The 14,844-nt window shown below is 36.4% G+C and overlaps 2 protein-coding genes across 8 annotated transcripts in view; both read right to left on the bottom strand.

Moving 5' to 3' along the window:
- The window catches only part of DIAPH2 (diaphanous related formin 2), a 1,000,797-nt gene that overhangs the window by 744,114 nt on the left and 241,839 nt on the right, over positions 1-14,844 (bottom strand). For all 7 annotated transcript variants that reach the window (XR_009598705.1, XM_060407239.1, XM_060407237.1 and 4 more), the window contains one exon: positions 13,458-13,597. Coding sequence is in view for 6 of the 7 variants with exons in the window: in XM_060407239.1 (XP_060263222.1) it covers positions 13,458-13,597 (140 nt within the window). In the remaining variant the exon portion in view is untranslated. The remainder of the gene's footprint in view (positions 1-13,457; positions 13,598-14,844) is intronic.
- On the bottom strand, positions 281-13,129 carry RPA4 (replication protein A4). Its single transcript, XM_060407240.1, is given in 6 exon segments — positions 281-10,830; positions 10,832-11,049; positions 11,052-11,294; positions 11,297-11,437; positions 11,440-11,508; positions 11,511-13,129. Coding segments are annotated over 6 exon segments (756 nt in total). The 5' UTR covers positions 11,557-13,129; the 3' UTR covers positions 281-10,791.

Raw genomic sequence — 14,844 nt, forward strand, 5'->3', positions numbered from 1 at the left:
GATATCTGCATCTATTATTGAGCTGCAATTGCTTTAATAAGAGTCCCATAACAATAAGTGTATAAAACTCTAATGTGTGTCCAAGATCTTTACTTAAGTTAATTCATATAAACCAAAATACAAATATTTCAAATGACACATATTTAGAAGCTTTCCCTTCCCAAGGCAAATGTTGAATATATAGAAAATACAATAAAATGCATATAAAGTATTTTTAAATGGAAGCTCACCTTCTATTAAGAAATCCATTTAAATATTGTGCCTAGACTCTACTGCTATATTTTTTTTAATTTTATTTTTTATTTTATTTTATTTTTTTCATTTTTTAAATTTTAATATCTTTAATTCTTACATGCGTTCCCAAACATCTACTACTATATTTTATATACCTTTAGACAATTGTTATATATACAGATTGGTTTTCAAATTTAAAACACAGCATTTAAACAAGAAAATGTACTGCCTTAGTGGAACTTCCTATGTCATATAATAAAGCCAACATAGGAGTCATCATTTATTCTACTTTAATGTCTATAACTTCTTACTGAAACAATACTTCAGAAACTTGAGTCAGTATTTGCTGTTCCTATGTTTTTCATTTTCAAAATAATATAGAACACATAGATCTACTTTGGTTCTGTTATGAGATATAATACTGAATCTGCCTTAAACTAAAATTCTGTTTTAAAGCTAATATTATATTTAAAAAGTTCAATATCACTGAATATTTATGGGACCAACTTAGCTAAATGAGCCAACATGGTGGCCGTGAATACAAATTGTTGACCAAGACTTTAAAAGAAAGTATAAAATTTGACTTAACTATTCTGAATTTACTATTTTCTAGTGTACATAAAAATGTAGTAGGGTCCTCTAAAACAATTTATGCATTTGAAAGTTAAAGCAAACAAATTTAAAATACAACCTTGATTTTGCGATGCTGCATATAATGGTGCCTTATGAGGTGTGCTCACAATTTTAAGTCCTATTCACATTTCTGCACCATAAAAAATTGCCCTCATTATTCTGTTTTTCATAGGTAGTCCAATGCAAAATGTTCTGAAGGTATTGATCTGCATCTAATGTTATATTAACTTTCTAAGTAGTGTCAGCTGCTTTGCCAAGCTTTTAATACATTTAATATAGGCTGTTTAAATAGTTATTAACATTCATAATTCAGAAAGTACTTTCTATTCCTAATTTGTATTACTGTCAACAGTCAGCTATTTTCATTATGATGATTATGTTAAAATGCATATTAATGTGCTAGACAAAAATGTTTAAATCTAAAAGGAACTTAGAAAGTATCAAGTAAAAACAAATGCAAATAACTACACATACAGAAACTGTAAGAGATATTTTATGTTTTTTCACCTGCTTGAAAACTGACTGAGGAAGCCATCATCACATAAAGGGTAAATAAACACACTATCTCATGAGTTTGGCTGATTAACTAAGATACCAAGCCAAAAAAAAAAAAAAAGTTTCTCAGTGGGATAATATGCCCTTCAATCTATAAGGCTATTTCAGCAACAACTCTGAAAGAATTCTACACAACCAAAATTCTCATACTATTCTTCAAACCAATATTTGTTGTTTTTGTCATATGTTAAGAAAGCTTAGTAACAATGATTTATTGCTACACATTTCTCTGGATCTTCATAAAATATATTGCCAAATACCTATACATCCTGTAACAGGTTGGCTGGGAACAAAATTGTTCAAACTCATTGGTCATTTCTCAGCAGACACAGCTTCCTTTCATAAACTTTAGTAAAGAAATATGAACAAAAATATGTAAGTAACAACACAGTTCTCATTCTAAAACCCACAGACCATGATATGTGCAAAGTCTAATTCGATTTGTGATAGCAGATTGGGATTTATTTTATAGTCAAAACTCATGGATTTTTAGGGTGTTAAACAGAGTTGTAAATGTCAGAGGAGTGTGTAATTTCCTCAGTTCTGTCATGCTACAGTAAAGATTTGAAGCAGCAGACCAGTGTTACAGCTCAGTTTTATTTGGCAGCAAAGCATAGTACATCCTCTAGGCATGAGGGTGGGCCAACCCAAAAAAAACAGGGGCTCAATCTTGGCTCCTCTTTTTATGTTTTGTCTCCTCCCCCTGAGCCTATACTATGTAAACTGGGCTAGCCAGGAGGGCTGTTTGTTTCACCTGAGGTTCTCACTCTGGTCCTCGGATTTTCTTTTGTTTCATCTTCGCAGGCTTTTTCCTTTCTTTGTCTTGCCACCGCCATTTTGGACTCCTTTTTCCTATTCTAACTACCTAACATAAACATTCAATTTCATTAACTCACCATGTGACCATAAAAAGACCATTGTGGAAAGCAAGATATTTTATCTGTGAAGTGAAGTCGCTCAGTTGTGTCCAACTGTTTGTGACCCCATGGACTGTAGCATGCCAGGCTTCTCAGTCTATGGGATTTTCCCAGGCAAGAGTACTGGAGTGGGTTGCCATTTCCTCCTCCAGGGGATCTTCCTGACCCAGGGATCAAACCCAGGTCTCCCACATTGTAGGCAAACGCTTTACCCTATGAGCCACCAGGAAAGCATGGTATTTTATCTATACCTGATGAATATGTGAATATGGTTCAAATCAAACCAACAGGTTTCACTCCTGTGAAGAGGAAGTTAGCTTCATTCTTTTTCTCTGATTACATCTAAAAATGCATGGCCACAAAATAGAGCCAGATTAATGCAAACTCATTATCACTGTTGGAAAAGTATTGGTTGTTATTCATGATGGGTCAATATCTATATCAAATCACACTTTATTGTATATAAATTACACCGTGCCTGCCATCGTGAAACAAATAAGAGGGCAAGAGGTTCCCATCCCCAGAGGAGTCTAAAATCTAACTTAGAAAAGCAAGCATACATGCATGAAACTATTATGGAGCAGAGGCAGGTACAGGTGAATGTATACAGTACAAAATAAATGTTAAAGGAATTTATAGTAAGGGAGTGATTTGGGATATGGCCAGTTAATGATGGCTTATAAAAGGGATTGACTGAAATGGACATTATTCTGTTTAATTTTCTGAAATGACTGTACTTTGAGAATGTTTAGCAAAACTATTAGTGTGCATGGGTGCTTAAATATTATTTCACTATGGGCTGAACACAAGGAAATCAGTTTAAACTGTGGTACAGAAGCAAATCAGTCACGAGAGGCCAAATGTCCAGATTCTAAAGAATAGAAGCTCTGGAAAATAGTTATATAACAGAGACTTAGAGACTACTTCCTCTAATATTTTAAAGCAAACTATATCCTAAGTCTAATCAGAGTATTTTTTTTCTTTTTTGGCCAACCCAATACTTATTGATTTTTTAGATACATTTCAAAAGCTGATAATTAAATTAGCTATTTTCTTTTCATTATTTTGAGGTACAGTAATTTACCTCCATGCATAAATCATTATTATTTTTATTTCCATTGGTTTTACACTCCCTACTGAAATAATGATTATATTTAATGATTAATTCATTTTTTTACATTTAACCACCAAGTCTTTTTTCCATTATAATCTTTTTGTATTTAAAATTTTTTATACAACTGTAAAGGTTAGTTTCCATTTATAGTTCCCCTTGTTATACAGTATCTTACACCTAGTAGTTACTTCCCTTTTCGCCACCACCCACTGGTAACCACTAGTTTGTTATTTCTATCCATGAGTTTGGAGCACATTATGCTAAATAAAGTAAGTCAGGCAGAGAAAGACACTACATGATATCATTTATGTGTGGAATCGAAAACATCCAACAAACTAGTGAATATCGAGTCTTCTTTTTTTTTTCTTTAAGCATTATTCTTACAAGAGGGCTTCCCAGGTGGTTTTATTGGTAAAGAACTTGCTTGCCAATGCAGGAGACATAAGAAACGCAGATTTAATCCCTGGGTCAGGGAGATCCCCTGGAGGAGGGCATGGCAACCCACACCAGTATTCTTGCCTGGAGAATCCCATGGACAGAGGAGCCTGGTCACAGAGAGTCAGACATGACTGAAGTGACCTAGCATGCACTGTTATAAGAGACAAAGAAAGGACAAACCGAGAAGCAGAGGCCATGTGACAGAGGAGGCGGAGACTCAAGTTACGCTGCTGCAAGCCAAGAAGCGCCATAAGCTGCACAAGCTCTAAAGATCCTCCCTTAGGGCCTTAGGAGGGACCTGATTGCCAACACCTTGATATCAGACTTCTGGCCACTTGAACGGGAGAGAATACATTTCTGTTGTTTGAAGTCACCCAGTTTTTGGTAACTGTTATGGAAGTCTTAGGAAACTATTAACAGAACAATAATATTAAATGACTCCTGTTGAGTTTCAAGGATTCCTTTACTGTTATATAAGAAATAAGACATGATGCATTCAAGTTGATTTTTCCCTCTGTGTTGTTTTTTGTTTTTTATACAGTTTCCTCATCACCGTACAAATTACTCTCTTTCTTGGGTTTATTCTTACTTTGGTTTCCTCCTTTTCTGATTTTGTTGTTGTTGTTTTATTGTTCCTGTTTGTTTCTGTCCAAAAGGAAGACTAATTAGTTGTTTGCTCTGTTGCTTTGATCAATTATTTTTTGGTTTCTGGGAAGGAGGTTTTAAAGTAGAGGGTGGTTAGATAAAATCTTACAACTGTTGGTGGGTTTAAATCTGATGGAAATAGAAAATATGGTTTATACTACAGAATGATTATTTGCATGTCTAAGGAATAAAAGTTTTGCTTTTTCAATTTGGGAGCTCTGAGTTAATACATTTAAACATGTTTCTTTCCTGCAGGATTTCTAAAAGCCTTTTTTTTTTTTTTTGACGGTCTCTTTAACATTTTATTTTATTTTATTTTTATTTTTTATTTTATTTTTTATTTTTTTTATTTTTTTAATTTTAAAATCTTTAATTCTTACATGCGTTCCCAAACATGAACCCCCTCCCACCTCCCTCCCCATAACATCTCTCTGGGTCATCCCCATGCACCAGCCCCAAGCGTACTGTATCCTGCATCAGACATAGACTGGCGATTCGATTCTTACATGATAGTATACATGTTAGAATGCCATTCTCCCAAATGAAACCAGAATGGAAAGAGACACATGTACCCCAATGTTCATCGCAGCACTGTTTATAATAGCCAGGACATGGAAACAACCTAGATGTCCATCAGCAGATGAATGGATAAGAAAGCTGTGGTACATATACACAATGGAGTATTACTCAGCCGTTAAAAAGAATTCATTTGAATCAGTTCTGATGAGATGGATGAAACTGGAGCCGATTATACAGAGTGAAGTCAGCCAGAAAGAAAAACACCAATACAGTATACTAACACATATATATGGAATTTAGAAAGATGGCAATGACGACCCTGTATGCAAGACAGGAAAGAAGACACAGCTGTGTATAACAGACTTTTGGACTCAGAGGGAGAGGGAGAGGGTGGGATGATTTGGGAAACTTTGTTATTTTAATAAAGTTCCTGTATTGGCGGTACTTGACAAGCTCATATCCCCTTCTTAGGGAAGGACTCTCCAGAGACACTTTCTAGGGTGGAAAAAATCTGGACCATATCACTGTGCCCGCCTCTCCCTTAACAAGGACAAACCTGAGTCAATTCGGAACCGTCACCTGACCAGTGGTGTGGCTAGCACTTAAACAGGCCTGTAGGCTGAGGTGGCCTGGCATGAAAACCTGTGCCAGAGCAGAAACAAATGAGTCACCCCATTAAGAATTCAAAATGGGGAATACAGAGAAGGCCAGGTAGTTAATGTCAGGGAAAAAAGCCAACCCATGTAGAGTCCATGTTCACAATGGAACGAATCAGGGACAGGCACCATGAATTTCTGCTGCTGTGCTGGAGACTCACGATGAGAATAATCAGGCTCTAGGACTACCTTTGGATGTCAAGCGACCTTCCATATCAGCCTCCATGAGGCACAGCTATACGGCTGTCGCTAGAATTTCTGTGAAATTTCGAGCTCTTTCATTGCAACATGTAACATGTCTCCCTGCTTCTACCCAGAGTTATCCCTTAGAAATCTCTTCAGGTCAAGTTCACTACTCTCCTCGACCCCTCTAGTAGCTTCCCAGCTCACTCAGCGTAAAAGCCACAGTCCTACCAACGGGTCACAATTCTCTGCCTCCCGCCACACTGCGCTTTTTGACATTCCTGGTGCAGGCCGAGCATTTGCTGCAGACGCTTCCTGTCTCTCAGAATGGTCTGCCTCCAGCGGACATCAGAGCTCACTTCCACACTTTCTTCAGACTTCTGCTCACATGCCATTAAAGTCAGGGAGGCCTGCGCTGGCCGTATGATACAAAACAGCAACATTCTCTCCCAGGACAGATCACAACCTGACAATTCATGCATGTGTATATATGTGTGTATATACATATGTTTATTTTATTAATTGTCTGACTTCTCTTACTAGAATGTAAGCTCCATAAGGACAGACCCCAAATGGACAAGGGGAATTTGTTATTCCTTTATGGGATATCCATCTGCTATATGAAAACAAACTACATAATATTGAATGTTCCTTATTGACCAGCTCCAACCTAAGGTATTACCAAACAATTAACACGTAATAGTAAAATGACCTTTCTTAATTTATCATATAGTTATGTATCGGAATAATATCATATGGATGGCATTTGAATTACTAGAAGTATCGATATGTATGGAGCAAGTGAAAGTCGCTCAGTCGTCTCTGAGTCTTTGCAATCCCATGGACTATACAGCCCATGGGATTCTCCAGGCCAGAATACTGGAATGGGTAGCCATCTCCTTCTCCGGGGGATCTTCCCAACCCAGGGATCGAACCCAGGTGTACCACATAGCAGGCGGATTCTTTACCAGCTGAGCTATTCAGGAAGCACAGAGCACTGAGGTCATTAAAAAAAAGGGCTTTCCAATGCAATTCTATATATTCTTAAGATATAATTACACTTACACTTTACAAATACAATTGTAATTACACTTGAAATAATAAATGCATTGGTTTAATGCACTTAAACCATTGGTGATTTTTAATCAGTAAAAATGCAGGCACAGTGTGTTATAGTGTCATTAAAAATTAACAAGTTATATGGCTAAGTTCTCTAAAACTATAATAAAAATAAAGTTTGGTTTCTTAAACTGGTAGATGAAAAACATAGGTATTTTTATATTCCCCTTTATACCTGTTGCTAAAATATTTCAAAGTCCTTTTTTTTTTTTAAACTCAAGTCAGGCAAATTTTAATGAAAGTAATAAAGTCAAAAGATTTAGTATGTGACTAGAATGAAAGGAGGATATTGTAAAAGACTTTCCTTATTGTGAGGTAGTATAAAGAAGTGGATAAGGACCCAGCATTGGAATCTTAGCTATGACAGTTACTAGCCATATAGCATTAAAATGGAGCAAATTACTTAACCTTTCTGAGCCTCAAGTTCCTCATCTATAAAATGTGAACAATATTAATACTAGTCATTATGATTCTCTGGTTTTATGTGTGTATTTCACGTTCTTAGAACATTTCCTGGAGGATAATAAATGGTATATATGTAAGTATTTCTTGCTATCATTTTTTAAAATATTTTAAAGATGCCTGTAGGGCATCTGGGAAGACATTTGGAGATGAATGTCTGAATTTCAAGAAAAAAGTCTGAGCTAGAAACATAAATTTAGCCATCACAGGGGCACACACACATACACACAAATACACACACACTCTCTATTTTAGAACAGTACCTAGCAGACAATAAGTGCTATATAAATGTTACAATGTTAACTATTATAATTTTAATAAGCATTTTAGAAATCAATTAAATTTAAGCTTATTAAAATGAAAGCTAATACTTATTGCATAAGTAAGTGCTCACTAAAAGTTTAATGACTGAAAAGAATTGCAGTTGTTACCTTTTTTGTTCATCATCATAAAAGGTGAATAGAAATTATAAAAATAAGACAATTTACAGTTCTCAGATTACACTCAACATATAAATCTAAATTTAGTAGATAAAACATTACTAGCAATTGTAACAATAATATTAACCTTGACTTGAAAACATTTTCAAATTTATTTATTGCATTTAGAATCAATTTTAATACAAATCCAGTCATTTCTTATGTCTATGAGCTATAGAAAACCCCCAGGGGCTAATAATAATCAATTATGTTCTTCAGGCTCCTCAGAATTAAATGTCCCTGCCCAAAATAGTCAACAGTATTTCTCCAGAATTTCTATCTTATCCTCAAAGATGTGGCTCACATCTAGGGCAGAACTGGAGAGGAAGGGGAGCACTGGCCAAATTTATTCACTGTGTAAACAAAATTGAAAAGTAAGTCTGCATGCCAAGTGGATGATTTACAATGAATCTGAGACATCTGCTAACCCTAACATGCTCTAAATATGCAGGTATGGCAATCTAGCAATTGTTATCGCCTTAAAATGTTTGTTGATTTCCATTCACATTGTTGATTTCCATCACATTCCATTCACATCCACATATATTCCATTCACAGAGTACTTAGTATTCTTCCATTGCTGTCGCTCACCTGCAGCAGAATCCCAGTAAAGCTCAAGAAGTGTAAAGTGGGGAAGAGTGCTAGGTTAATTAACAAAGCTAAAAAGGATCCCAAGTCACCAAGAGAGAGGACAGTTCCTGTCAAAGGATGGGGGAAGAGAGTGGGTATGTTCTCTGGCCTTAAATTCAGGTGTACATAGAAGCATCAGTTCCCAGGCACTAAGGCAACCAAATAAAGTTTTTGTTTTTGTTTTTGTTTTAAGTTGCTATTTTCCTGGTTCTGAAGGAATATTCCTAGAGGGGAAAATTGACTACCAATCCAACCACCAATTGAGTCAACTTGGCAATTAGCAAGTGACCTACCAAGTCATACATGTCAGAATTTAATCTCAGGGTGCCTGAATCTGTATAAGTGATACCACAAAAGAATATTGTCTCTTAGACTACATTCCATACTGAGATTCTAAGGAAGAAATATGCCCCTTGTCTCTCCCTCAGTATGGTTTTCCCCAGGGCAGGCAACCTTTTCAACAGAGTGGTTCAGCATTTCTCTTTGTGAAGACTAGAATTTGGAAAGATTGTCTGATTATTTAAATAACAAACACGTTTTATAGTATGTTAACCACTTGCATCTTTCAAAGGAATATCGCTTACTTCATTGTTTTTGAAGGGGAAAAAAAGTTTAGTTTATGCCTCAGGAAGTTTAAGCAACAATTGGTGATAATTTTTTTCTTAGAGTTGGCAAAGAAAGGCCACGTTCTGACAGTCTGGACTGCTGGCTTTTAAGAGCTTTTCTCTGTTTTTTCACCTTCTTTTTTGATTGAGACAAGTAATGCTTTTCTCTTCTACCTGTCTAAATGAATATATATAATTTTTCTTTCCACTAATGTAACAAAACCAGTAACTTGAAAGATACCATCTTTAGTGTATGTACAACTTAGTGCTTACTTTATTCAATCATTTAAAAGCCTCACATATTTAATATAACCTATACTAAAATGCATGACTTCCCAAGTGGCACAGTGGTAAAGAACCTGCCTGCCAATGCAGGAGACAAAAGAGACACAGGTTCAGTCCCTGAGTGGGGAAGTTCCCCTGGAGGAGGAAATGGCGATCCACTCCAGTATTCTTGCCTGGACAATCCCATGGACGGAGGAGCCTGGTGGGCTACAGTCCACAGGGTTGCAAAGAGTCAGACACAACTGAAGTGACTTAGCAGACATGCATACTAAAATATATTATTACAAAAAGGATATAACATATGTTATTGACATCATACACAGAGGAGGAAAAAATCCCTCTGGATAATTAAAATATTAATATTCAAAAGCAAAACTAAAGGCTTTCCAAATGAATTTAGGAAAACAAATCACACAATGAAGATTTGCAAAAGTGCTTTAATAAAATGCTTGCATAAACTTTCATTAAACTTGCTAAGCTTAATAATATTCCTATAAGAACTTGTTCATCTAACCTATAAGAATAAAACCTTCTTATACACAAAATAGAGCATTTAGTACTATAAATAACACATCAGAACATAAAACTTACATCAAATCTGGTATCTGTGTACTATGCAACTATAAGAGATTATAATTTATAAAAATATCACCACACTGAATTCAAAACAATTATACTTTAAGAAAAAAAGTCAAAGCTGACCCTGCCATTTAAATGTAGTATAATTTTATCTTTTAAAAAACATAAACTTATGGTAATAAGAGCAGATTACTATATGAACATGAACTGGGTACCTGAATTCATAAACTAGTTTCTTTAGCTCATCTGAGTTAATCAACTACTATATTTAGCATAACATAACAGTATGAATATAAGATGCTAAATCAAAACATAGAAAATGAGTCTATGTAAAAACGCTTTTTTTTTTTTTTGTCTCTTAACTGGCTCCTTGACTGCATCTGTTTTCTCCTAATATTAGATATTTTGGAAAAAGAAGCTCCCACGCAAGAAAATAATAATTTTCAACTTTTTCTGTACCTTTGCTTCCCCAAATTCATCCATCCAGGAGTGTTTTCATCTGCTCGTTGGTAAATCCTACAAAAAGGCCAGTCAACTGGCCATTATCTCTTTCTAAGCTTCAAATATAGTTAGAAAAACAGTTAAGTTCAAAGCAGCTGGAAAAGCAGTGAGGTTCCAAAGGATGCCACTTCCAATCTTTTGTTAAAAAAAAAAAAAATCTACTTCCTAAAAGTCACACAAACTCAGTCACAACAGGAGGCAGGGTCTTCAGAAAGTGAAACAAAAGTTTTCGGTGCTTCAATCAGCAGATTTGAAATGCTCTTCATCCACAGTGGGGGTAGATGTGGCCCTCCACGGTCAGATAATTAATGGCTTGCTTGACGGTCCAGATGCTCAGGTCACAAAGCTTGGTCTGGAGCTCAGGAATGCTCTTGCCTTCCTATGGAGGATGCTCACGAATCAAATGCAGCACCTCATTCTGGACGAAACTGGGGTGGTGCTCGCCGTGCTTCTGGGCCTCACCCCTTTCTGATGGATCAACAGGGCCATTTTGCCGGTGTTATCCAGCATCATGTACCTTGACCATTTCTAGATTATGTGTGTGCTGTACTCATTCTTGTCCTGGAGGACATGGATTTTCAACATCTCAAGGCTCTTCACCTCCACAGAACATTCAAGGATACCAAACACTTTGGCATATACTCCCACTGGAAGCAGAGTCACCTCCTGCTTTGCTTTATCTCTGCCAACCCACTGGCAGACCTCAATAGGTTTAATGGTCCTATCGCAAATCTTGTGAAGTAACTTGCAGTCTTCTCTGCCTGCCTTATTATTCCCACAACAGAAACTTGGGAAATCTTGATTCCTCTAGTCTTGAAGATGTTATCAACCAGAGTGGAGGTGAGCAGTTGGTTTACACAAGGAACAATAGCCTGGATTTGGCCCTGGATCCCATGGACTTAGTAGCAAGAGCTACCCTGCCCTGAGACAGTGGGTCACTGCTTCCGCTGGCCTACCTGGGGCAGAAATGCTGCCATAGCTCCCAAACCCATTCTTACTCATTATAAGGGCAGCTCCCGCAAAAGAGGAAGCCGGCTTTGGCTCCAGCTAGCAAGTTCCACAGGCAGGCTCCAAACTTCAGCATGGGCTACCACCTAATGCGGAGTTTGTGAGGCCTGCAACTGTGGAGCCAATCAGCTGCCAGGATGCAGCTGTCTGTAGTCAGCTGGAACCTGCCAGCTTCTCACTTCACCCAAGAATACTTTGGGGTGGTCTGATACCTATTCTGCTGTATTTTAAAACACCCATGTACAATTTCAAACTTTTTCCACTATGTTTATAAAAATATATTTTAACAAGGTTCCCTCGCCCCCACCTTATTACTAAATGTCACGACTTCTATAGGTACATTTAAAAGATTCATTTATTCACTCATTCAATTAGCCATTCAACAGAAATTTTCGGAGCAATAAGTTCAGTATAGTTTGTGTAAGGAGGCAGTGGTGGCAGAGCAGGGTGGCAGGACAGGGACAATGGAGAATCTGCCACTTTTACGGTCCTCAAAGGACTCACATGTTCAAATCATTCAAACCAGAAGCATTCTGGAAAAAATAGCAATAGCAAGACAGCCACCTCTGAATAATTATCAAATCCAAATGCAAGTCATATCTTATGATTACCTTTTTAAACTATTTATTGGAGAATTACACTCTTCCAGTCATTCTGCCAAATGCATTACTGGTAAAAATAAATAGTATAAGATATTTCAATTTATACATAAATTGAAACAAAACAATTGAGCTCTAAATTATTTGCAAGCTTCTGTGGACAAGTCAGGGAAGTACTAGTCCCATCATATATTAGGAAAACTAAGAATAAAATGGAAATAACAGTTTCTGTATACTCAAATTTCTGAACTTAATATTTTAGTAACTGGAAGTAGATCCCAGAATATTTTCATATTATACTGAAAATCTGTTTATCCCTATAAAAATATTTTATGTGGAATGTATTTAACTTAAAGGTTTTTTATGGTTGATACAAGTACACCAGTTATTGGAATCTACCACTAGCAAGAACTTCTTCCTTAAAAATCCTTCACACCTAAATGTGTAGATGTTTAAGGAGTTTATTAATATTCTCCTCTTTACTGGGTAAAATAAGCTGATTTTTGCTATCCCAAATTACATAAAAGTGTGAATAAATATCTAAAACTTGTAAGAGAATACAAAATACTATTTACTTCTCAAGTTAAAAAGGAATAATGTCAGACTTCCCTGGCGGCACAGTGGATGGGCATCCACCTGCCAGTGCAGAGACGTGGGTCCAGTCCTTGGTCTGGGAGGGTTCCACATGCCAGTGACTGGCTGGGCACGAGCTCCACAACTGCTGAGCCCACCTCTAGAGCCTGCAAGCCACACTACTGAGCCTGCGTACTGCGACTACTAAAGCTGGCGCACCTAGAGCCTGTGCTTTGCAACGAGAAGCCGCCACAATGAGAGGTCAGCACACTGCAACCAAGAGGAGCCCCTGCTCACCACAGCTAGGGAAGGTCCACAGGCAGCAATGAAGACCCAGTGCAACCAAAACTAAAGTAAGTTTCTTAAAAGAGAATAAAAGAGCCGTATATGTAATTTATTTTACAAATAAATATATAATAATTGTTATCTGAGTAGAGACTTTCATATAAATGTGGACATTTAGCCTGTGGACCCATATTTTACATAATCATTGAGGACTTAACCATCCAAGTAATACTTGTATTCTTAAAATTGCACATTATTGGAGATCAGATTAACTATATATTTTTTAATGTTTAGACCTCACAATTAGACATTGTTTTATTAGCTAACATCAGTCATCTGGTCATGAAATCTTGAGGTTAAAATGATGTGATTATATTCCCAACAATTATATACAGTACACATTGTATGAATCGCACCAAAACAGTAAAAAGCACTGACCTGACAGGATTGCTGGTTAAAGAAACCCTCAGAGATTCTAGGCAGTTAAGGAGTTTCTCATCAGAAATACCAGATCGTAATTCATGAACATATTCTTGTGAAGACAGGGTGCATTCATGTTTGCTGTTTTTCAGTCCTCCCTATTAAATAGGAAAAAAAAGAAATTCTTTTAGACAAACAACAAGGTTTTATTAAAAACTTTTGAAATAAAATAATGCAGAGAATATGTAAATATTTTACTATTAAAAAATGTGTGCAGAGTGTCAGGCATTTAAAATCTCTTGGTCATCTAGAATTGACATGGTAAAGACATGTTGTATATACTTCAACACTCTCCTCAACCTCATTTAAAAGAAAATTACACTGATGGTGATTATGACCTGAACAGAATATGGACATGAGTAGCATTAATGCTCGGAGAAGGCAATGGCACCCCACTCCAGTACCCTTGCCTATAAAATCCCATGGATGGAGGAGCCTGGTAGGCTGCAGTCCATGGGGTCACGCAGAGTCGGACACGACTGAAGTGACTTAGCAGTAGCAGCATTAATGCTTAAATTTAAAATCCAAGCATTAGGATTAACATTAGCTGGTCCTCCTTTACTTGTAGGACATACATTTAGAAATCATTTTATTAAGTTTACTAGTTACTTCTATTCTATAAACTATAACGTAATACATTATATATAACCCAAATCTATTGAAATATGTCAGAACATCACCCTATTGCAAAACCAAGTGAAAATGGTTATTAAAATCTAAGACAATATAGTCTCCAATTAGCATGTTTGTCTAAAGCATTCACCAGTTCCCAACTATTCCTTCCGAACAATGCTACTCCCATGCTATCGATTAATCTTTAGAAGTCATTAAATGCATTTATCTGATAGTGACTAGCTTTTAGCTTAATTTTCAACATACACAGGATTATTTCTAGAACTCATTATCTCATCACAACTTCTGAGCTTCATCGCCTTGCCATAACTATGTAAGTCATTTGGGGAAAAGGCTGGGAGAAAAACATCATCAACACATTCATGGTTCTAATAATTCATAGTTTCAGATCCCAGATCTACATAATCATACATAATCATAACTGCCCCTTTCCTATATTACGAATGTATTCCCCTGGATTAAAACTCTAGCTTGGAGCCCATTTTGTAAATTCATATGAATTACACTCAGTTTTTGCTAAGTACCTAAGCTAGAAATAGGAAAGCAATTTTTTTCAATTTGATAGAAGTTATGTCATTAGAGGATATAGAGTTAAAAAAAAACAATATGTTAATAATGAGAAATAGATTCCCTAGGGTTTCCTAACACTTGGCTTTTTATTGAAAATGCCTCCTGGTATAGAAACTGTCAATCATTCTTAATGTATGCGTTT

This window comes from Ovis aries, chromosome X, assembly GCF_016772045.2.
Source record: "Ovis aries strain OAR_USU_Benz2616 breed Rambouillet chromosome X, ARS-UI_Ramb_v3.0, whole genome shotgun sequence".
Taxonomy (NCBI): Eukaryota; Metazoa; Chordata; class Mammalia; order Artiodactyla; family Bovidae; genus Ovis; species Ovis aries.